Below are 23,560 nucleotides of genomic sequence, written 5' to 3' on the forward strand. Positions count from 1 at the left end.
TTAAATTTACATTTCCATCATTTTAATGGAAACACAGAATAAACAAATTATAATGGACATGTTTTAAATTCTCATTTTTCACTTTGAATCTATTTCTTTAAAGAAATTCCTTACTGCAGCTCTTGTTTTCAATGAGAATTTTAAGAAAATTGTGTGGAAACACATTTAGGAAACCATTACCTGAGCCATTTTTGAAAGTTCAGTCCAGTCCTCCCTGTTATAACTGCACATGATGCTGGCAATCAGAACCTGGAAAAAGAATATATACATTATTGTAATACTGTGCATTACTATGACTCTAGACATGAACTGCACAGCCTGCCTTTGGGAACTACCAGCTGCCTGCCAGGAGCCACAGAGTGAAATACAGCTGCAGACATCACTGGGGACAAGAAACAGTGAATAAACTCATCTATTATACCCCTGGGTTTTAAAGAAGGTCTGTCCGTGTGCATTCTCTCTGCCATGTGACACAGTGAGAACAAAGTCTGTCCTACACACAGAGCCAACCAGGAAACTGCCAGCATACTTGTTCTTGAGGCCTGAGGAATGAAGTTGTTATTTACTATTAATACAAATGACAGAAGCATTTTGGCTATTTAGAGGTAGGTAAGACATCAATGCATGAGTTTACACTCCGGTGTGGCAGAGTATGGACACAACATTCCAGCTGACTTCAGGAACCCAGGACACATCAATTCCAGACCCTGGAGTCTCTTACCATGCAACTTTAGGACCGTGAAAGACAGCCAGAACTATTTTGTGTCCCAGAGGCAACTGGGAAGAGACTTTCAGGATGTGGAGAAATTCTGCAGGACTGGGAGAATGGCCCAGGGAACATCCAGCTTTTGTTATCCCACGATGCACATTTTATTTCTTGTCAACTGACTGGCCCCAGTTTCCCAGAGCTATTCTGTGTAATTGCCTTTCTTTTTCATTACACTGAGCACCTTTCAAGTCCAGATTCTGTCTCTAGCTGCTCCTCCCTCTAAAATATTTCTTGAGGTTCATGTTTTTAGGTAAAATAAGATCTAACAGGATTCTTCAGGGTGTGGGGGGGCACCTAAACACACACCTTACCAGTTGCATACAGTGCCTATTTACTATTAAATGAATGTTAACCACTCTGGTCAATGCCCAGTCCAAGTGACAGTGCTAGTTTCCATTTAAGACTAAAATAAAATCATGTCTTCTGGACCCAAAGGTTGAAATTCTGAAGTTGATACATTTGAGGTATGATGAGCAGAGAAATAAGCCCAGACACTCCTGCATGAAGTTCTTAGAAAGGTGATGTTTGGAAGAAAAAATGCAACAGAAAACTATATTGCAGCAGCTAATAGGTTAAATCAGAAAAGATATCAGAGAACTTAATAGACGTCTACAAGCTCAGTCTGTGTTCAAAGGAAACAGGAGGAGAGGAGAATAGAGAAGTGTCTGGCCATGCTCTTGTTTATTTGGCCCTCTTACATGAAACTTTCACATGAAAGTTTGATTGACAGGTAATGTGACAGTTGATTTTAATCTTTTTGTTTTCCAAACAAGTTTTACTGTCTCATTAATATATAAGGTTGGCTGAATCTGTCACCCCCTCATTTTAACACTTCTCTTGAACTTTCCCATAATGCTGGGGGTTAATGACTCATTCATTTCAAACAAATACTGAAAAGCATGGTGTAGAAAAATTGTCAAACACACACAATTGCTGGAAACTGTAAACTCCCAAATTATCTGCATAAGAAGGAGGAGATATTTAGTATCTTCAGAAGGAAGGAAGACACACTTTGAAAAGTAAGGCAGGTATGGAGAAAATTGGACAGGGTGAGGTTACATTCTATTAATTTAAAATGAAACATATTCCAAACATATTAATTTAAAAGGAAATACCACGTATCATCATTATTTCCATTGTTTTTCTCTGATGACTCTCTACAATGAGCCCACCTACCTGCAGACTGCCCACCCACCACCCTTCTGGCTGCTGTTTGCAGGATGGCAGTCTGGAGAGAAGGGAAGAGTTTGATGAAGTGCCTGCCTTGCCTGCAGGTGCCCATTTGTACTCACCTCTGGCATAAATATAAGACCAAACTCTTCATTAAGCACACACAATCATTACTGCCCATGCTTTTATTCCCCTCTGACAGGGAAAAAGAGTCTCCTATGCCATAATTTTTTAAATAGAGAAAAATCTTATATAGCTGTATAGGTCAAATGTTAATGAAACAAAATCTGCTCTGTGTCCTATTTGAATATCCAAGATAAATTGAGAGATCCGGAAATAAACAGAAATCTCTTTTAAAGGACTTTAATTTTTTAAAAGCAAAAATTGTGACAAATCTGTTTAAGAAATTATCTATGAGAAAACTTTAAGGCAACTGGAATTTATCTAGACACCCTATCTTGTCAAATTCATGCTTTTTATAAACCAACTAAAGCAAAAAAACAACCCAGCAGCTCAGACACTGACAACATGATAAGGATTTTCACAGTTGCAGTCACAATCCAAAGAACATCAGAAATCTGCACAACTGAGCTTTAAAACAAACCAAATTCTTCATTGGGGAAAGTTGTAAGACAACAAGGGCAGCTGACTAGATTCATAAGTAGTTGAGTTAGGTTACCTCAAGTGTTACTAATGAAATTTGAAAATTCTGCTGGGAATGTACAAAAGAGGAGGAACATGATCTGTGATGTTTCAAAGAGCTGTTAATTAAGACAACATGTTTATTTAATATTGATTAGTTTTAGGATTCATGTTTAAAATTAAGGCCATACTTTTTGACAGAAGCAGTGGTTTGTAATAACAAAAATAACTGAAAACAAAAATTACATTTTTGCCATGACTGTTCACAGGAAAGCCATGATCTCAGAGGGAATAATGGAAATTTAAAAATAGTAGGGATTTTATGGTTCCCCGCCCCCCCCCCCCCCCCCACCAGTGTTCTCTTATAACTTGAAAATAAGTTTATTTCCTAGGTGGAAGCATATCTCCCAGCACTCTGTGCTAACAAAACTGTCCTGTCTCAAGTGACTGTTCTTCCCAAAACACCTTTACAATCTTTTCATTTGAATTCAGTGCCCAAGAAAAAGAAATAATCACTGTCATGTGTGAACATTTAGGGGAACTATCAGTGATGCCTGAGGTTCAGATCTACTCCTAAAATCACACATGGAAATTTATAAAGAAAATATAGAATATTATCACTACCTAAAAGAGAATAGCAAGAACAAAGCAAGAATTACAAGTGATAACAGACAGAGGTTTTATTGGAAAGTAATAAATGAGAAGCCTATCACATTTCAGCCTCTAAGTCTCTTCTCACTCATATTTTCAGTGCCTACAATGTCATGTACCACATTACCAATCCTGCAAATATAATAGCCCCAAACAGCTGCTATCTCATGGAAGTCCAGCACATGGCCACATCTGCAGAGAGCACATCCCTCCTTTTGATTCCTCCAATTTTCAGTGGCAACCTGACGTGAGCTTAATTACAGTGGTTTGAGCCACAAGTGTGAGGCTGCACATGCTTCCCAGCTTACAAAAGTCGAGTCCTGACAGATCTTACAATGAAGCTGCTGCTAAAGTGTGGTAAGTGGTAAATGAGGGTTGACTAAATTGCAGCTTTGTCATAGCTCGAGTGTGGGCTGCCTGCAAACGGTGCATGATTGAAGCACAGTGGGACCCCTGGCCCATTCCTTATTCCAGATCAAAATCATAGCTGATAGATGCTGTTCCCTCTTTTCCTCCATCCAAACTGCTGTTTTGCCTCTTGTGGGAGATGCTGCTGCCCCTCCCCATGTCCAGGAGCACAGCAGTCCTGCGGACTCTGTCCCTCCCTGACCATCACCGTGACAGATGTCACCAGACAAGGGTTTTTCACCCCACACAACGTGACTGACAATTTCTCCAAATGCCTATAAAGGGACAAATGCACGTTTGCAACACCACACTGCTCTGTGTTCAGCGTTTTCCTGATCATTCATGGAACAAAGAGGTCCACAATAAAACTTGCTTTTTGTTGGAGGGAAGGGAGGTGGAAAAGGGAGGGTATGTAATGTACAAGTTAGGACACCATTATAAGATGAATATACTGCAGCTAAAGCAGTAAAAAGCTACATTTCACACAATTCTGTGACTAATGCATTAGTAGTTGTTCTACTTAAAAGAACACTGACAAGGTACTTCTCATAATCCTTAAAATATTTTTCTCCCTGTTTATAATAATCCCCTGGAAGCTTAAACTAGAATCTATTTCCCTTGTGAATGTTTTTTTTTTCCTCATCCATTATCTCTATGTGGATGTCTCATGAATGCAATAGAATGAAAAGAAATAATAAGGATGAGGTTTTCCACTGTGTATGTTTTCAAGTGATCTTTCTTTCCTAGCACACAGAATTCACTGCAAGAGGTTGCAAAACAAAAAGAAGGAGGAAAAAACCCAACAACTGGGTCTAGTTTGGGTCACATCTATTTAAAGCCAGAGAGCAGTAAAATTCTACGTTGACAATTACCATTTGTCCAGTACTGCTCTGCAGGGAGTAAGGGAGTTTCAGTATACTCAAAAAGCCTGAAAAAAAAGTCTCAGCAGTCTGGATTTAAATGTGAACCCTGTCAGTTCCTGCAAATTTAGGAAAAATTCTGAATATAGAGAATGAAATCACAATCCTCTGTCCTCATGCCTGTGACAAACATATTTATTCTGGTCATCACACACTGTATCTGTTCCGAACCTCCTCTTCCAGGCCTGGGCACAATCTCCCTGCACTTCAGGAAACCAGCCACCATAATTTCCGCTTGCGCTTCCCTGCCTGTACCTTCTTATTGCTGCACCAGACTTGAGGGCAGTTCTGCATCATGTCCACAGATGCTCTGTTTAGACACTGCTGCTTGCCACAACATGCACCCCTCCCTGATTTCTCAAATATTGACAAAAAGCCACTGTATTTTATTTTTTAACTGCACAGTCCTTGCAAAAATAGAAAGTGATTCTTAGCATCATCTTTAAAGACTGCATCCCTGAAAGCTGTAAAATCAAGAGGAGCTTTCAAGAAGGCTGAAGGACTGGATTTTTTTAACAGATATTTCTTTGGGAAGCAGAGATAAGGAACAGGATAAACAGTGTTTAAAGATGGGGTGCAGAGATTGAAGATTTTATTAAGAACCAGCTTTCAATACCCACAGAATTACTGTCGATCAAGCTAAACTTCAAAAGGTATTTGTGTTTGGATCAGATGGAATGACCTCAAACTTCCTTTCAAGACATGTTTTTTCCTTTAAAACAGCACAGTATAGCCTTGCCACATGACCTGCTCAGTCTGAACAAACTCAAATATTTTAAATCAAAATTCTCAGGAAACATTTAGTAAGAAAGAGCTTGGCACTGATAATACAATCGTTCTAGAGCAAAGGCAAAAATAAGATGTTCAGCTCACCACTCGCCAGTGGAAAAGGCACCTACATCAACACAAACACAAGGAGAGGACAACTTCTTGGCAGCTGCATCACTGCTCCACAGCATCAAATTCCCCATCAGTCAGAAGGAGGGGTACCTGCACTCAGTTCTGCCCCACACCATCTCTCACCCGCACGTCATAACAAGCCGATGTGCTCAGAACCTTCCTGAAGGTCCTGCCCAAGTGCAGCTTACAAGAGCACAGGACCACCAGGTACTAGGTAAGAAGTCAACAAATAACAGTTTATAGGACACTCCTTTGCTATTTCAGTGACACAATAAATAATCTTGTAAACATCTACATGGAAAAAACACCTGCAAAGGGACTTCTCATAGTTCTTCACACGTGCAAGTCAAGCATATGGGCCATAGGGCAGACTGCCCTCACAACAGCTCTTAAGATGAAGTCTCAACAGCAAAGAGCTGGCAGTGAGGGAGTAACAACAGCAACACAGGATTTTTGGGTTGTTCCATTCTCAAGACTCACACCAATAGCCTTCCTCTCTAATCCTGCCTCTTACACAGCATCAGGTTAAGGAGCTGTGTCACAGTGAGCCAGCAGAAAAGTTCTTGTAGGCTTTGTGCTATCCAGTGCCACCTGTGGCCACCCTCTGCGTTTCAAAATGGTCAGTGGCTGATGAAGCAATTCCCCTCAAAAAAATAGAGCCAGAATTACCAATACACAGAACACTTTTAACACCCACTGTACAAGAGAAGAGTACAAGCACAGCAAACATTCTGTACTGCACAAATACACTCAAATGTGCAGTACTGAAAAACAACAGGAGTACAAACATTTGCTGCTATAAAAATAACCCTCTGGAAACCAGCCTTGTACACTCAGCCTGGTTTCTCTTTTCCTGTACATTCTTGTAAATTTTGATATGCTGCAGAACTGAAATAAAAATAAGCTTATTAAAACCTACCTAGAACATCAAATCCCGTGCAATAAGAAAGTTAACAATTGTAAAACCTGTCATGTCTCTGAGAAGCAGAGGAATTATCTTGTTATCAATTTAATAATGGAACACTGAAGTAAATGATGCCATCCACTGACACCAGTAACACTCTCTCTCCTGGGAAATTCATGTTGGTAGGAACTGTCAATCCAGATGGATATGGACATATGAAACACCGTACCTTCAGTCCATAAATCTATTCTTTCTGCACTGCCTTAATAAAAAGATTCTGCATGATGATAAAGACAAGCAACGCAGAATGTCTTGACACTGCTGACCTGCAATTCTGCCTCTCTTCTCTCTTCTTTTTTCAGGGAATTTATTCTCCAGTAAATAATTTAACAATCCCTAACCATCCATTGTTTTCCTCCTTCACTTGCACTTAAAATACATATATTTGAGTATATGAAAATGAGAAAAGTAGGGGATATTAGTACGTTTATTATTCAGCTGTAGCAATCCTTCTGAATAAAGCACTTTCTGTGCCTTGCTACTTTATAGTGAGATCTTCAGTTTGTTTTTTAAAGGAAGGGGGAAGGGGAAGTTAGATACAACAGAGCAACACAAAAATAGGCCAAACATTATCACCACACAAGTAAGTCTAGAAAGGTAATGATAAAAGTTTGAAAATGCTATGATTTGCTCTATGTACTACCTAAAAAGTCAGCATGAGCAGAAAACACCAAATATTCTAATCCCAGGCTAAATGGAGATGCTTCCTTTTAAAGGCAGTTACTTTCATATGATGACTCTGTTTCTATCAACGAGAGCCACCTATTTAATGAGATTATTTGATGGATTTCAGTGAGTCCACTGGGCTACAACTTCAAAACCAGGCCTAGAGTTGTTAGGTTCTAACTTCCTCAGATAAAAAACCCCAAAGGTTATGAACAAACCTTTTTTTTTTTTTTAAAATAACACAACTTGTGTCTTTGATAGGAGCAGAAAGCTAAACAGGCTGCAGGTAAGAACTTGCTGCACCTGTAGATAAACAAGGGATCTGCTTGGTTTTCTAAGTGATCCTCTACCACGTCAGACTCAGCACCATGTCAGCACTACCAGGGCAGCAGTAGAGTTGCCTTGGCCCTGCTTACACAGAAATGTACAGGCACACACCACAGACATGGAAATGTGCATAAATGAAAATGAAATGTGACCTAATGAGAGTCCTGCTAATTCACAATGCAACTGAAAAAAAGGTCACAAAAAAAAAAAAGATCTGATCCATCCCATCCCTCAAGACTCAGGGCACTCTAATTAAGATGTGGTAACTTCTGAACAGTGAAAAGGGAACCATGGAATGAGAGTTCCCCAAAGCATACGTACAATAAAAGGGAATATAGCACCTGTATAGAGCACTTCAGGGAAGCTCAAATATTTAATATGACTAGAAGAAATATGTCCATTTTATAACAGACTGTTGAAAATTTCAGTACTTCAAGTAAACCCTTCAAATTATATTGAAAATTACCTATGTGGCTAAAGACTTCCCTAGAAATTTGACAGAATCTCTGGGATTTTATTTTTCACAGGAAACCTATCCTAGTTCAACATTTAGTCTCTTTGATAATGAGTGAAAACAAATACTTGAGTGCATGGAAACAGAGGCTGAATCCAAGAGAAGAGTGAAGACAGATACTAATTTTTGGCAGTGTTTGTTTCTAACAATGCCTGCAAGCCCTCGTGGAACTGGCATGCTCCTGCTGTATTTCTGTGCTTTCCACACTGATTTAATATAAAGAGAAAGCAGAGGAGGCCAATACATTATTGGAGAAGCTAAAAGAAAAAGGATACATCTAATTCTATGATATTTCAGACACATGCTATGACCTGTAGCAAAAGCTTTTCACCAGGGTGCTGACACATTATTGATTCTCAAGACCACGAAGGAAAAACAAGGCTGGCAAAAGCCTACACAAATTTGTGAATTTTTTCCCTCCACCTTTAGAAATTTTTCTCTTATCAAATTCTCTGCCCAGATACACAAAGTCCTTTTAACCACAGTTCTTTGAGCACCTCGTTAATTGTTGCTCTTTATTTTCACAATAGCACAGGCAACTCTCTGCAGGGTGCCCCTCTGAGAGGGGAAGCCAATTGGAGACAAAGATGTTCAAGGCATGTAGGCTGTTCCCACGGAGGGAATGAGCAGCTGTTGACTGAAAGGAACCCTAAGATCCCTTCCAGGCCTTGGCTGCCTCTAGATATATACAGATATATTTCCTCAATTACTCAGCAGCAAAGCTGCTTAACTTATTAGAAAACAAATTCAGCAGAAAATATAAAGAGACAAAATACAGAATTAATAACTTCATCACAGTTTCCTAACCCCTGCACTCCGTCAGCTAGCAATTCCCCAGGTCAAATCTGTCTCTTTGCATCTCTGAGAAGTCCATCCCATCTCTTCTCTTGTTCCATCACCCCCCAGGGCTTCTTTTAATTCACTTCCTTGGATTTTGAAGGCTCAAGAAAGCTAGCAGTATCAGTGCTAGTAAAGGAGAAAATTGTGACTCAGAGAGCAGAGAGAAAAACCCCTCCCTTTTTACACTTCAGAGCCCTGTGATCTACTTCATCATGTGACATTGCTGGTGCCAGAGGGATGCTTGGAAGCACTAAACGATTTTGTCAGCCAGGTTGCATCCTCCACAACTCACCCACTCTCTCTCTGTGCACCATTATCCTCATAGTGATATACTGAAAATCAGTGATAATTTACCTGATTTTTTACAAATCACTCTTCAGTTACGCTGTACTGAGAGGTGAAGGTGTGGTGGTTAAAAAGATGTGTAGGAACAGGTTGTAAGTCCTGTCCTATCTTCAGGAAATTATCTGATGGCTTTAAATGCCAGCTGCATGGGGGAGACCTACCAGTTCCCAAATACTATTTGTATTTAAATACTATATATAAATAGTATATAAATGCTGTTTCCCTAGGCATCAGTCTAGCTATGGGACTTCACAAAGAGGAGATCTTCACAGTCTCAAACCTGCCTGATCAATGGGGCAGGCTCACCTCATGATCAGAGACAATCTGCAAATGTTCACAGGGCTAAAAGCATGCTATTGTTTCAATGGCCAGTGGGACCCAACCCCACCAGAACCTTTCATTTGGAAAAAAAAATCTTTCATATATTAATATTGAAAATTGTAATTAACTAGTCCATTATCAAAGACAGAAACTCTATTTTCTGCCAGGCACAGAACTTTTCAAGAAGTGAGGATGAAAATCCATGTTTTCTGTTGATCTATTCATATATATTTCCTGTCATCCCCTGGTATTTCCCAGCCGGGCCAAAAATTCAGGGAACAACAGTGCCACTATGCACTGAACCTCCTGATGGCAGGTCTGCAGTGCTCCCATCTGTGGTATGATCAGAAAAATCTCATGAGTGGGTAGGTTTCTTTTCCTATGCAGACATTAGAATTTACTTAAGTAGCTAGCTGTTATGTCTGATGACCCAAGTAGTTTTTTGGCTACACTCCAGCAGCAAAGAAGATACAAAATTAAGGGCTGTAAGTTGGCAGTTACATTCTGACTAATCTTTCCTCCTCAAGTGCCAGTTCGACCCACCTCTTCATATTTTAGGGAAGCTCATGGGAAGATGCTGAGAAACTGAAAGAGGCCTTACTATTTTCACTGTATATCTGGAAGTTTAATAAAATTGGTACCTAACTTGCTCAGCAGACTGCTATGTGATTGGACATTTTAAGATTAAAATGCATTGAATTTTCTATAGCCTTACAGCCTCATTCAAATGATCATTCAAATGAAAGACCTAATGTTGGTGAGATTTTTATCTATGTCCCAGCTGTGAGTACGAGTGTTCCCAAAAAGATAAATCGAAAATAAATCACGTGAAGTGTGGATGCCTTTGGCAGAATCAAAGGCAAAAGTCCTACTAGGAACCAGAGGTGTGCTGAGAGAGACATTGAGAGAATGCAAATATAACACACATACATTTTTAATGCCCACTTTAAGATGCACACTCTGCACACAGGTAAGAATTTGGGGTACCTAAAATCGCACAATCTTTAGATACTCTCATCTGAGCTGTATATAACTTAAATGAAACATTCTGCAAGCATATTCAGATTTTAATACAGTTATAGAGAGAGAGAGCATAAACGGCTAGGTGGCCAAGAATGGTGTAGCTAAGAATATGCCTATCATATCGTATTACACTGCAAGAAAAGTGAAGCAGATTTTTATAAATGCTGCTCTGAAATTTAGGAATAGAGATTCAATATATTTTTTCCAGACATAAGACTTAAATTAGGCTTAAATTACACCCTTATGTATAGACAGAAAAATCAACGTAACTACAATTTTATAAAAAAAAATATTTAACATAAAAAGAAGTAAAAGAAAATTAAATTTGAAATAGATTAGAAACCCTGCACTTAAAAATGTGAGAAAGATGTAAAAATAACCAGTGAAAAAGCATTCTTCCTGAGATTTGTGAGACTGGGAAGTGTAGTGGCAGGAAACAGGAGAGAAAAGCACTCTGTTGGTTTCTTAGTTTACATTTAACCTACCTGGTTCACAACAAAGGATGCACTTCAGTCTCCTTTAAACAAGCCTTTAAAATATTTATTTGGGTTTAAGTGTTCAGTAAATAAATACTTACGGTCACACATTTCCTTCCACTCTCAAAAGACGATCTCCACTAGCTCTGCATACAAGGTTTCAAGAAGGTTACTGCTGATTTATGAGTTACCTACCCATGGGCACACCTGCAGCCAGTGGCTGCTCTTTCAAACCCCATAAAATAGGAGGTAAGTCTGGTTTGCTATGTCCAAAACTGAAGAAATTCATATTGAGTTGAATCAGGCTGTATTTGCTGCAAGTTCCCAATAGGGGTAGTTACCACACTGACACACTGCAATTTGCTATCCCATGGTAATTGGTTGGCATGTCTGTGTTCACACAACCGTGTCTTAGACTAAGACTGTATGAAGAGAACAAGATTGCTTTTTGGATCCTGCTGGCCACCTCATTTTGCATGTTTAGCAGTTGCTCCTTTAAGCACAGTTAATTTAAAAAAAAAAAGAGGAAAAATAAAAAACCACCACAAAAAAAAAAAAAAACAAAACAAAAAACAAAACCCCCACAAAAAAAAAAAAAAACCACAAAAAAACCCCCAAAACTAAACAAAAAACCCTAACCAAACAAACAAAATAATTGAAATATAAAACAGAGTGAATTGAGATCTAGAATATATAATTGTGACAGATATAAGAAGTTTAGTAATGAAGACTATGTAAAAGGTTTATGGTCGTAGTCCTTAAAACACAATGTGCACAAAAAGTTTAGAAGATACCAGCAGTATTGAGAGTGTAGAATAAGATCAGTTCAGAGCCCACTAAGAATTCTGCTAATCTACATGCTCCTCTTGGTAGATAAAGAAAAAACATCTTGGAACACTTGATTCCCACATTTCGCTCAGAATTTGAGATCTTTCCCTAGCCCCCCTCCCCAGAAAGCACAGGAGGCTGGGATATAGTCCAGCTGCTGTCAATCATACTGAAGAGCTGGCTCTAATTGTGATAGATTCAAGCATGTGCCTCTGCCTTCTTGTCTGAGCTAGAACATGTCTGCAGAGAGCCAGCTCTCCTACTACCGGCACAGTTCAGAGCAGCAAACGCCGCACTTGCTTCTGAGCAAAAATAAACAGTTTGGTGGCAGAACTGCATCTACACTAGGTTCTGCCAGGACAGCAGCTAGATGCCATTTTATTTTTAGTATTCCTAGCCTACATAAGTATGTGAGCAAGCCTTTTAAATATAGACCTAGCCTTCATATTTCTCTTCATTAGAGCTCTAGCAGAATGCCTAAAATGTAAACCACATCACAGAACATACAGAATATGGGCTACAGGAACAGCATGCACTTACTACTTTGATCAGGTATACATTTCGCTTTCCTATTATTATTGTAATACAAATATTGTCATATAAGGGATGAAAAAGCAGAATTATCTAAATCACATATACTCAGTGCTTCATAAAAGACTAAAATCGTATCACAGGCAGTAAAATGAATGTCAAAGGTACTGTGCATTTTAAAAGATCAAATTCTATAATTTAGCCAATTGCCTATGACAAACGTGAAATGGAAATTAGGAAGACATATTTAGGGGATATGTATTTTGCACAGGTAATCAGACTAGCAGAATTTTGTCATTTTTACAAACTCCAGATTTTAATTTTGATGGGTTGTTGACTCTTACCAATTTTAAAATTTTGCCTTTTATTTTATTTTTAACATTTATTTTGTAAGATTGCCACAAGGTCATTTTATCTCCATCCAATGGCATCTACATCTTAATATTAAAACAATAACTACCCAGAAAAGGGCATTTCCCAGGGAGTAATGACTGGCTGGGAGGAGTTGATGGCCTGAGGCACTGCTGAGGGCCATTAACCCTGGCCAGTTATTAATCGCCAGGAAATGCCCTGCACCAAGGTTGTTATTGCTATTTTAAGCACAGATTGAGGGGGCGAAATGGATATCTGAGCATCCAGGGGGTTTAACACATGATGCCATTTCCTTTGTTGCAGTTTATGGAGGACATTTCTACAATCTACAGTCCTGATACCCAACCACATCACACAGATCATTTTGAAGCACTCCATTGTACACACAGTAACTCACCAAACTGATAAAACAGTTGGGAATTTTAAGAGATTGCCTTTTCCCTCTAAATAATAGTCTGCATGTTCACACTTTAATAAGATGAACAGAAATATGCAACTCTTCATGTCAGTGTCAGCAGAATTACATTCCAGAAATATCTTTTTAATCATACTGTCTTTATGTTTAGGGCATTTCCTTTGTCAATACTCCTACTTAATGACCGCTCACATATCTCTGCAGAAAGGAATTTTTAGCAGCAACTGCCAAAGCACATCCTGAAGCAGCTTCAGCTGATGCTAGCCATTAAGGAGTTTGTCTTTTCCAATAATCAAACAGATTGAGTCATTTTCTAGGAGATGGTTGGTGAAGTATTTCAGAAACTGCTTTAATTTTCTCCTACTTCTTACCCCAAGGCTAAAGTTTAAAGATGTGTTCATAGTCCACACAGAACTGTGAAATTTCTTTTTTTTTTTTCCAGGGATCAATAAATCACTTTTTACATCAAAAGTGTATTCTTAGCATATGTCCAAATTGTCTTCGGCCTTACTGAACTACTCACTGTTTTTCAAACCTTAGCCATGATAGTAAAACAAGGAAAATAAGTTATGGCTTTATAACATGTCTAAGAAGAAAGTACAGTTCTCCACTAAACTAGTTTTCAACAAAGTTTCTCAACAAAGCAGTTTCCAAGTCCAAAACATAAAAGACCTTCTCACATTTTTCCTCAAAGTCCTAATTTGTCACCACAAACATGCACATTTGAATCATAAATTGATTGTAAAAATCTCACAGAACTTAATACATGGTCCTGTTTTCAGTTACAAGTCATGGTTTCCAGCAACAGATATGTGCTTTCCTAAAATAAAATTCCCTCAAATTGATGGCCAGAGTATGTGTCTCTACTTCTTTGCCAGATTAATAATCATATTTTTGAAAATTTTATTCTAAAAAAAAAAACCCACTGTGTGAATATTGTGCAGTTGGGATCAAACATTATGATGTGTACTGCATGGTCATTTGAACATGCATGATCAAATACTGTCTCTGGGTAAATTTTTAGCAGATTTTCTTGTGTTACTGTATGTTGGATTGTCTGAGGTTACCCTCTGGAAATACAGCAAATCTTAGTAAATTGAAAGTAGCACTTGAATTACAAAATGATGATGTGCCTTAGCACATCATTCCAGACTAGTACAAAATATATCTACATCTCAGCTTCAGTTCAAGTAATGTAGTTACATGCTAATCAGGTTGTCAATATGTAATACAGGAACAATGGTCCAAAGGTTGAGACAGGACTGGGAGGCTGAGAGGGCTTCTGATCCTGGTTGCAAACCGAAGCTCCTGTTTGTGCACTGACAGTGCAAATCCCCAGGAATGGGTTGCACAGCTCAGTGCCTTTTCTCCCACATGTACCAGCAGCAGCTCCCTCGGGCAAGCTCACAGTGGTATTTCCCTAAAAATCTTGCCCAGCTTTTAAGAAACCTGTGGCACAGGAATTCCCTGAGTCAGAGGTGATGCTTTCAGATAGTTTTTCCAGTAGGTTTTTCTCAGCCTGTATGTACCTCTGGGACTGGCAATGCCCCACGAGTATGAGCTCCACAGCTGCCGAGCCATGTGGTGAAGAATCTCCTATCACTCATTTCCACCTATCACCCTTCTGGTTCCAATCCAGCAAGATGTGAACCACAAAGTGTATTCAAAATGTGAAAGGGAAAAAAAAAAGAATCAACACGCTGACACAGTGATGGGTTTTGCTTTGTTTTCTTCCATTCCTAGAAATTCTGTGTCTGATAAGCTTTATTTCAATCTTATTCAGCATTAAGCTGAGATTTTCACAGTGCTCTCTTACTGTAATCCTAGTATAGTTAGCTTAAAATCACTCACTGTACACATGAATTTATCAATGGTTTATCCCATCTGCACACTACTTTCATTTTTTGTTCCCTGGCAGTTCATTGGCAAGTCAATCAGTAATGCAAGATTCTTCACAAACCTTTATGTCAGCCCTTATCTTTACCTCCCTACATAACATACTATTATCAGCAAAGTTTACATTCTTAAAATTTTCTCTCTTTTCCAGATTGTTAAAAAACATTTTTTGAATAGCACAGAACACAGTACAGATCCCTAAAGAATTTTTCTGCAGCTCTCTATCCATTGTGAAAATGGACTATTTATTTCTTAACGTTGTTTCCTATGTTTAACTGGTTATTTGTTCATGTAGGTTTCTTTCTCTAATCTTATGATAACTTAATTTCTTTCAAATTCCTCAGTGAAGGACCCTACCAAACCCAAGCTCACTTTTACCATCTGAATTTCTCTTGATATCCTCAAATAACTTTTTTTTTTTTTTTTTTTTTTTTTAAGGCATAACATACTACAAAGGGAGCTCTTCACTCTTTTTTCTTTCTACTAGTTCTATTTTTTAGAACAGCTTTTACAAATTTGCATACAAGGATAAAAGACGCTAAGCCTGTAGTTCCCCAGATCTCTCCCAGAAAAGAGATTTTACATTGACTCCACATCACTTCTCTGCTACTTTTCAAGGCTGAAGCATGTTTGCTATAGCCAACATGACTATCAAAACACGCTGCTAGAGGAGATGATAGATGAGAATTTTCCTGTATTTTCTCTTTTGTTTTTACTAACACCTAAGCCTCAAGGAATGAAAATTTACTGTATTGTATTACCACTGTATTTTTTAGCTCAGACCCATCTCTGTTAAGATTCAGGTTATGTGAGGCTTAATCAGATTTTTTGTGTTGTAGAAGAGCCTTTCCAAAAAAATTTTCCTTCCTTATAAGCAAATGTGGTCTCGAAGACACAACACATCAACATTTCTGTTACTAGCCTCTGGTTTTGTTGTTCACTGTCTAAACTGGACTTCTTGCTGAATTCCTCCTTGGACTGAACATGGGAAAAACGCATCCTGCTGGCTCACAAATAGCTGAAACCAGGATCAGTAGCAATTGGGACACCCTCAGGATGGGGGAAAAGCAAAAACTTCCCTGGAACATGCAGAAGTATGTTGTCAATGTGTCTGCTGTTCTTTTGGGGCAGCTTTTTCCTTCTCTTTTCTAGGAAGTATTTTTCTTTACTTTTTTTCATCCTCCCCTTTTCTTTTAGTGAATGACAAAGAGAAAAAGGAGATGTGGTCATGTGCTCTGAGATCTCTTCCTTTCTATCCACCACAGTAGTCACTGGAAATGGAGGAGTTACGGCCACTCTTGGGCTCCACACTCTCTAGGGCCAAGTGATTTTGTTCCTGGACAAGGTAATGCATGTGAATGCCTTATTCCAACCTCACCTTCCCTTTTCAGCTAGGATTTCCTCTGATGTTAAGGGAATGGGCCTATTGCCAGTTTTCTGTAGTGAAAGGGATTTTTTCCATATGGTGAATTTAACAACTGCTGTGTGGGTTTTTTCACCTCCTACCAAGCATCCATGATGGCTGGCTTTGGGAAGTTTAAGCTGCAGCAATAACAACTTCTGGAGCTTTTTTAATGTGATTTGAGGGCCTGAAATTCAGATAAGCAACCCAGGTAGCTATTCTGCACCTCTGGGAGTGTGCAGGCTTCCAGGCAGCCCAGCTTGTGGTGCCCTCCCCTATGATCTGTCCTTTTCAGTACCCACAGAGAAGCATCTGGACTTTCAGCAAAGTCCTCTGAGAATGAACAGCACATACCCTCCCCATTAAGATGATGGGTTGATGTTGGTACCAAGTGAGGACCACATGGGCACGGCCCTACATGATTGTTTATAAATGTTTTATTCCAAGATTGTAGATACTGAGCTTGTCAAAATGCATAAGATATATCACATGGAGATACAACTTAGTAGGTATTTGGATTACAAAGTATCATTTCTCTGCAATAGAAAGGTAAAGCTATCTATATTAGGCCCAGGAAGTGCAAAACTATTGCTTTTTATAACCTGAAGCAAGTCTGTGACTGGTATTGCAAAATGCAAATACTATGTACAACATCCCACAGGCCTTTAAATATCCATTAAAAGCAAAAGCTATAATAATACCTGCAAAAATTAATTATTACTAATACCTCTAGTGAGAAATCCAACTTTGACCTTCTCACAGTAAAGCTGTGAAGCCTATGAGTACTCTGTATCTTAAAAAGTTTTCCACCTAATGTCCCTTAATTTTAAGTCTCGAAGGAGATTTACAGCAATTTTAGATACTCTGGTCAATCCCTCTCAGTAACCAAATTACAGGGTCTACTACTAGTGCAGACTTAGTGAGCAAAAAGTTTTATATAAATAGATTAATGCCGTGCCCAGTCTGTAGATGAAACCTGTTTTTAAAACCTGAGCTGGTCCAACACAAGATTGATATGTAGGACACCACTTCAGAGATCACACTGGCAAACCAATTAAGCTTCCCCATGCAAAATATCCAAATAACTGTTGCATGTCTATTTCTGTTCACCTTATAACTTCATCTCTTTGAACATTGCATGTTTCTGCACTAAAATTTATTTGTATGAGCAATGCACTCATATATGCCTGTTAACAGTGTATTTCTCTTCCTCTTTAGCCCTTTATCTTCTCCTATTCTCACAGGGTAGAATTAAACCAAATGTGGGTTTGTTATCTAAATTTAAAAAAAAAAAATAAAATCAAGAACCCACAAAGACCAAATCCAAACAAAACTAGCAGCCTGATTTCATACTTCTATGGTAGAAAAAAAAAATCATAGTATAAAAACTAATTGCACTATTCCAGGAGTTCAAAAAAAAAAAAAAAAAAAAACCCCAAAAAAACAACAAATCAAAAAATCTAAACCCAACCAAACCTCCCCAGTGCTACAAAGAAGATGGTTACCAGCCTGGGATCCAGTGATCTGTTCTCACACTCTCTCTACCATGGCTACTCCCAACAGGTGTTCCTGGGACATTCTGAACAAAATGTTGAACAAAAATACATCTTTAACAGCTTCAGCCCTGAAAAGCTGCTGTCTGCTGAGTAACTGTCAGAGAGACTGTCAGCAACATTCCACAAGCAGCAGAACAAACATTAAGACAAGAGTTTTCAGCTCAGTTTGGGGGTCCACGAGTACTTACTGTTTCTAGCAGAAGAGGTTTCTCAATTCAACGCATCGTGACACTGATATCTGAATCACAGATTCAGTGTCACAGCTGACAATCTGGTATCCTATGTACATTCCCTAGAGTAATGCAGGAGATCAAACTCATTTGTGTTGAGCTAGGAGGCCAAAAACTTACTTTTAAGACTTCAGAATACTAACAAAGCACTATTAAAAATATTAAATTTGGCATCTTCTTTCAAGATCCCAGTTCTTTCCTGTGGTACAAATGTCTCGTACATTTGCTTGTTTGTGATAGACTTCTCTTAGTCTGGTAGGGAATGACATTTCCCCTGCAATCTATTTCATGGAGTATCCTGTCAAAGCTTATTTGTAATGCTGTGACCTCCTGCACATACCCAGACCCAAACTAATTTGCATACTGAGGTTTTCAATTGATTTGCTTACCTTATTATCATCTACAGGGCACCAGTTACAGGATGGTGCAGAAGGACTATTTGGCAATTGTGTTCATCACCTTCTTAGTGTAACCTTGGTATGCATTTTTCTGCAGGGAAGTATTTCACTATTTTCAAATCTTGCTCTTTTCAAGCTTGTTCTCCTCAGTGCAAATGCTAAAGAGATTAGAGCTCCTTGCTTTACCAGGTCACCAAGACATACTACCACCACCAGTTTTCACAGTTCCCAGCACAGATAATGGCCAGATTGTAGCTATTGCCAAGCATGTGAATATAAAATTTTAGCAGTAAGTTCTCCTCCCAGGCTTTATAACTTTTTTCCAATTTTCTCTGCCACTTCCCAATGATTAAATTTTGTAGACGTTTGCTAATGAAAAAGCAATTTTTTCCCCCACCATTTTTATTCCTGTTCATGTCATGAGGTGAGTTCTACTTGGCTGAATTCATATTTCCTAGGTAAACTAATTTCTTGAATGTACCATACTCTATCATTTTTTCAGCCACGTTTTGGCTGAAAAGTACACCAATTCACCATATAATTAGGTATCTCCTTGGTGAATAAAATAGGAAAGTGGGACTTGTTGTGACATTAATGTTAGTTCTTTCAGACCCCTAACTAAAGCACTTGAACCACTGTGTGTCTCAGGTATGGCCTAGTCATAAACTGACATTTATGCATTTCCCACCTGCGGTAGGTTGACCCCAGTAAGCAGCTTTTGATACTACTTTACCACGTACCATACAAAGTCCAGACACCTTAATCTTTCTCCTCTGCTTGGACCCTTACAATATTTTATTCATTGCTGGTGGCACTGAAGCAAGTTCCTGGTGGTGGCAGCTTCTCCCTCATCCACTTGAGGTGGATTTGGGGTCAAAGGAAGGAGCTAATAGAAGAACAGAAAGGGTAAGACTGCCAGTCAGAGATATTTGCAAGCTACAAGCAAGAATCAGAAGACAGAAGAGACAAAGAATGAGGCTACCCACTACAGGGGTTGAAGACAGCACAAAGGAGTTACTAGTTCCTGATTTATAGAGGCAACATGCCACAGTTAAGTGGCATTGTCCAAGAAGCTGTGACAGGTGGTCCTCTTCTGCACAACACATTGCAAAATTCAGTTTACATCCTAGCCTCTGCTGGGGGAATTTAACTGGCCTTTATGGTTTGCTTCTTCCCAATGGCACAAGACAGAATGCTGTACTGGGATCATTTTCTAGTGAGGTGGCTATTTTGCTCATATCTTTTTCATCTGTAACATAAATCTCACTCTAATTTACTTGTATTTCACAGCAAAAGTAATTATGTGTAAGTTTTGATTTGCTTTTAAAATTTGCCTTAGTAATATAAGTTTTTTTACTGTAATCACTTGTGTCCTCATCTCTTTGGCCTTCATTTGAGCAGAAAATGTCATTCTTTGCTCGTTAATTAAGTTCACACAAACAGTTCTCAGAAACTGGTTTTGGTTTTAATAAAACACACAATGTTGAAAAACCCTTTCTAGAGGAGTGAACAGCAATTGGGTGAAGAATATTCTGAGAACTGTAATTATACAGAATATCTCAAAATAAGCACCAAGAGACTTCTCCTCTGAACAAAATTCTGTTTCCAGTTAGCAACAAATTTACCATTATAATTATATGACAGTTCTTAGATGAGTTCACAGGCATGTTTTAAAAATCCCTGTAAGCAATGCCAAGGTCTACTGCTGGGTGCTGCTTCCCCTATGCCCACGCAGACATTACCAACCTCAAAGATACCACAGTATCAGCCATAGCCAACGTGCAGAAACTGAATTCACAATCTCAAAGTAATAACTCACATATAATGAGGGATGATCAGAAGATGTTCACCCCAGGAACTCTGGAAGAGTGGGACTTCTTCATCCCACACACAACGCTAGGTCTCAGAAAATTCAAATCTTCCTTTTGAAATGCTGCTAGTGCTTTTCCTCACAGAAGAGAATGGTTTGATCTCAGGCATAAAGTGCTGTGAGGGATTTTTGGTGAAGACTGCAGTGGGGTAGCATTCCCACAGCAGAAATGGCCAACAGTCTGCCTGCATGCAATATCCAGGACTTTTACAAAGGACTTTAAAATCAAAATAAGGGAATAGGATATTATCTTTGGGTTCATGCTTTCATTTTGATGAAGCTCAGTCACAGTAAATAAAGTAAAAAGAATCTCAGCAAAGAAACACCCAGTCCATTCACAGGGAAGTAGGATATTAAACATGCAGCACTCTTACTGTCAATATGAAATGTTTAAACACTTTTATACTTGCTGATATGCACATTTAAGTACCAGGAATAAGAAAAAACCTCTTGATTATCTTAATGTCATAATATATTCAGGAATGTTCCCTTATTTTGCTCATAGCTGAAGCATGGAGGTAATAACTTCAAGACAGAAGATACGCAGGCTGTGGGATTTCTAATTCTATCCAAGATAATGATTGAGGAGAATTTTACTTTCTACCTCGTTGTCCTTATTCACAAGAACAGTACCTGAAAACCATTTATGCCAGCTACCTGGTGTCATTGCTCCCAACTGTCATTATCATCTTTCAGAGACAGATATTCCCCACAGCCAAACAGGCTCTAACAAAACTCTATCCTTGCAGTGAAGTTAACTTTAAGTATCGGGTTTTTTTACCTAGAGTACTCAATTGTTTATAAAAATACTACAAGCACCTTTCACATTTGGATTAAGAATGAAAAGAACACATATTCATTTTATGATCAAATTCAATTCACAGTAACAATTCTTATTAAAAATTACATATGATCTTAAATACAAAATTATTTAGAACAGAACTGCTGAGCATCCACACTGGAATCAACTCTTTCCCTTGATATTATTATTTGGAAGTAAACATCAGTCTAATTAAAAAATCATGACTGTCCTCTGCATGACAGCAATTTCACAGAATCTTCTGTCATAAATATTATTTGGATGGGTTTTTCTGGTTTTTAGCAATGTACTTGTATGTCAATAAAGCAATTTACATTCTATTGAAAAGATGCTAAATATGAAGGTTTCACAGACCTGTAAACTAGAGATTCCAAGAATGTATGTTGCATCTTTATGATTAAGTGGCACTTACATGGTTTGGAAAGTCAGCCTTCAGTTCAGCAATGCTTTTACACCAATATGCTGCAGTTTTCTCGCTGATCAGTTCAATGTTTAGAAAAGAGCCTTGGCCTGGGCCATACAGAGGACCTGAAGTAGTTCCACGCACAATCCTTGGAGAAACATTGGTTACAATATCCTGCAAAATAGGAAATACTTTCAGATGGATTTTGCAAAGTGAGGTTTATGTTGATGATGTATATTATATAATACAAGCCAAAATGTACCAGGTGTTTTAAAAAAAGCTACAACTATAGGGCAGTTCTCTAAATTAGCAGATTCTCCAATTAAATTCCTCATAGCAGAAGAGAAAAATGTTTGCTCTGTATGTGAAATGGCATGATAATTATAAAGAAATCACCAGTATGTACACTTATGAACTGCCATACAAAATATTGTTCAAATTGTGCTGGGAACTATCCCCCCAAAGGTGGTCAAAGTCCATGTCCTACACTCACAGGCGAAGCTCAAAGAGGTGCAGCTCACCAGCCTCTCTACTGTGAAGGCACAGGTCAGAAACCAGCAAAAGCACACCAGTACATCAAACTTCACAAACAAAACCGTATGATTAAAAGAGAGAAAAATCAAAACAAATTTAAAAAAAATTGAAAATAAAGATTAATATTGTAAAGTATGACATTTCTAAAGGTCTATGTGAGGCTAGCAAACAATTTTGAAACGCGTAGTAAACACACAAAATGTTGACTTGTTTAGTAGTCTTAATTAAGCCACAATGTCACCAGATCTATATTAACAAAGAACTGTAAATTCTGACATTATTTAAAACTAAAGAGAAACATAGATGGCAAAATGTTCCTTTTGCCAATTTCCAATTAAAAATAATTTTGAGTAAAGGTCATTTATTTACAAACGTATCAGAATTATTTGTTTAAGTACCCCTCCTCACCATCTTGTCATTTTCAGTGAGATAACATGAACCTCTATTAGTATATAGCAATTAAGGTAAATTTACATATTTTAATTAAGAACCATCCCATATAAAACAATTAGGGTAATAGGCATACTAACTGGATTTCATAACATTTGGACGTTTTTCCAGCTAGATAGACAGGAAACCTTAATTAGCATTAATTAGCACTGATCTGCATATGTTTGATAAGGCATACCCTTGCCACAAAAGATTATTTATTCCTGAATCTGCCAAATGCTGCAGTTACAGAGGATAAAGGGACTTTTCTTCACATTGTATGTAAATTTGAGGCAATCTTAATTTGCTTATAAAGTTGAATTAATTATTATACAGTAAATATGCACTAATATTTTATATTGATAGATAGTTATATGTCCATTTACATATGTAAAAATCATACAAGGTAATCTAGCCAGTTCATCTATTTTCAGACCTAGTATGTCTGGAACACGGACACCCCATTAATCCCCCATTTTCATTTCATCAGAAAACCTTCACCTCCCTCTCAACAGTTAAGTTATATTTTCAGAAAAAAAAAAAATTCACAACACTTTATGAATTTATGCAAACCAATACCATACAGCAAAATGCACTCCCCTCGCTCCCTAAACAAATTACAAAAATTTTATGCAGTTTATACAGAGGAACCATTTACATCAGTTTGCTCCACATTATCCTCTTGAGCATTTCAGTCCTTTTAGATTGCCTGAGAGGAGCCTGTGCTTTGCCTCCATCCCAGAAAGCTGTTGGTGCACACCGGCCATCGTGCCCCGTGAGCAAACACAAGCCAGTGACAGGCAGTCCGTCCCGAGTCCTCCAGACACAGGGCGCACAGGGGCAGCTGCAGCGGGGAGTGACCCTGGCCACGCTGCAAGCAGCCAGGGGCTGCCTTCTCCCACGCTCCAAAGCAGTCAGCAGCTATGCAGCTACTGTAGCA

General features: G+C 38.4%; 1 protein-coding gene across 4 annotated transcripts in view; it reads right to left on the reverse strand.

Moving 5' to 3' along the window:
* Nucleotides 1–23,560, reverse strand: part of DPYD (dihydropyrimidine dehydrogenase) — a 336,532-nt gene that overhangs the window by 108,062 nt on the left and 204,910 nt on the right. For all 4 annotated transcript variants that reach the window (XR_005953933.1, XR_005953934.1, XM_041421778.1 and 1 more), the window contains 2 exons: nucleotides 21,667–21,831; nucleotides 181–249 (listed from right to left, as the gene is read on the reverse strand). Coding sequence is in view for 2 of the 4 variants with exons in the window: in XM_041421778.1 (XP_041277712.1) it covers nucleotides 181–249; nucleotides 21,667–21,831 (234 nt within the window). In the remaining 2 variants the exon portion in view is untranslated. The remainder of the gene's footprint in view (nucleotides 1–180; nucleotides 250–21,666; nucleotides 21,832–23,560) is intronic.

This window comes from Onychostruthus taczanowskii, unplaced genomic scaffold (genome assembly GCF_017590055.1).
Source record: "Onychostruthus taczanowskii isolate IOZ18803 unplaced genomic scaffold, ASM1759005v1 scaffold7, whole genome shotgun sequence".
NCBI lineage: Eukaryota > Metazoa > Chordata > Aves > Passeriformes > Passeridae > Onychostruthus > Onychostruthus taczanowskii.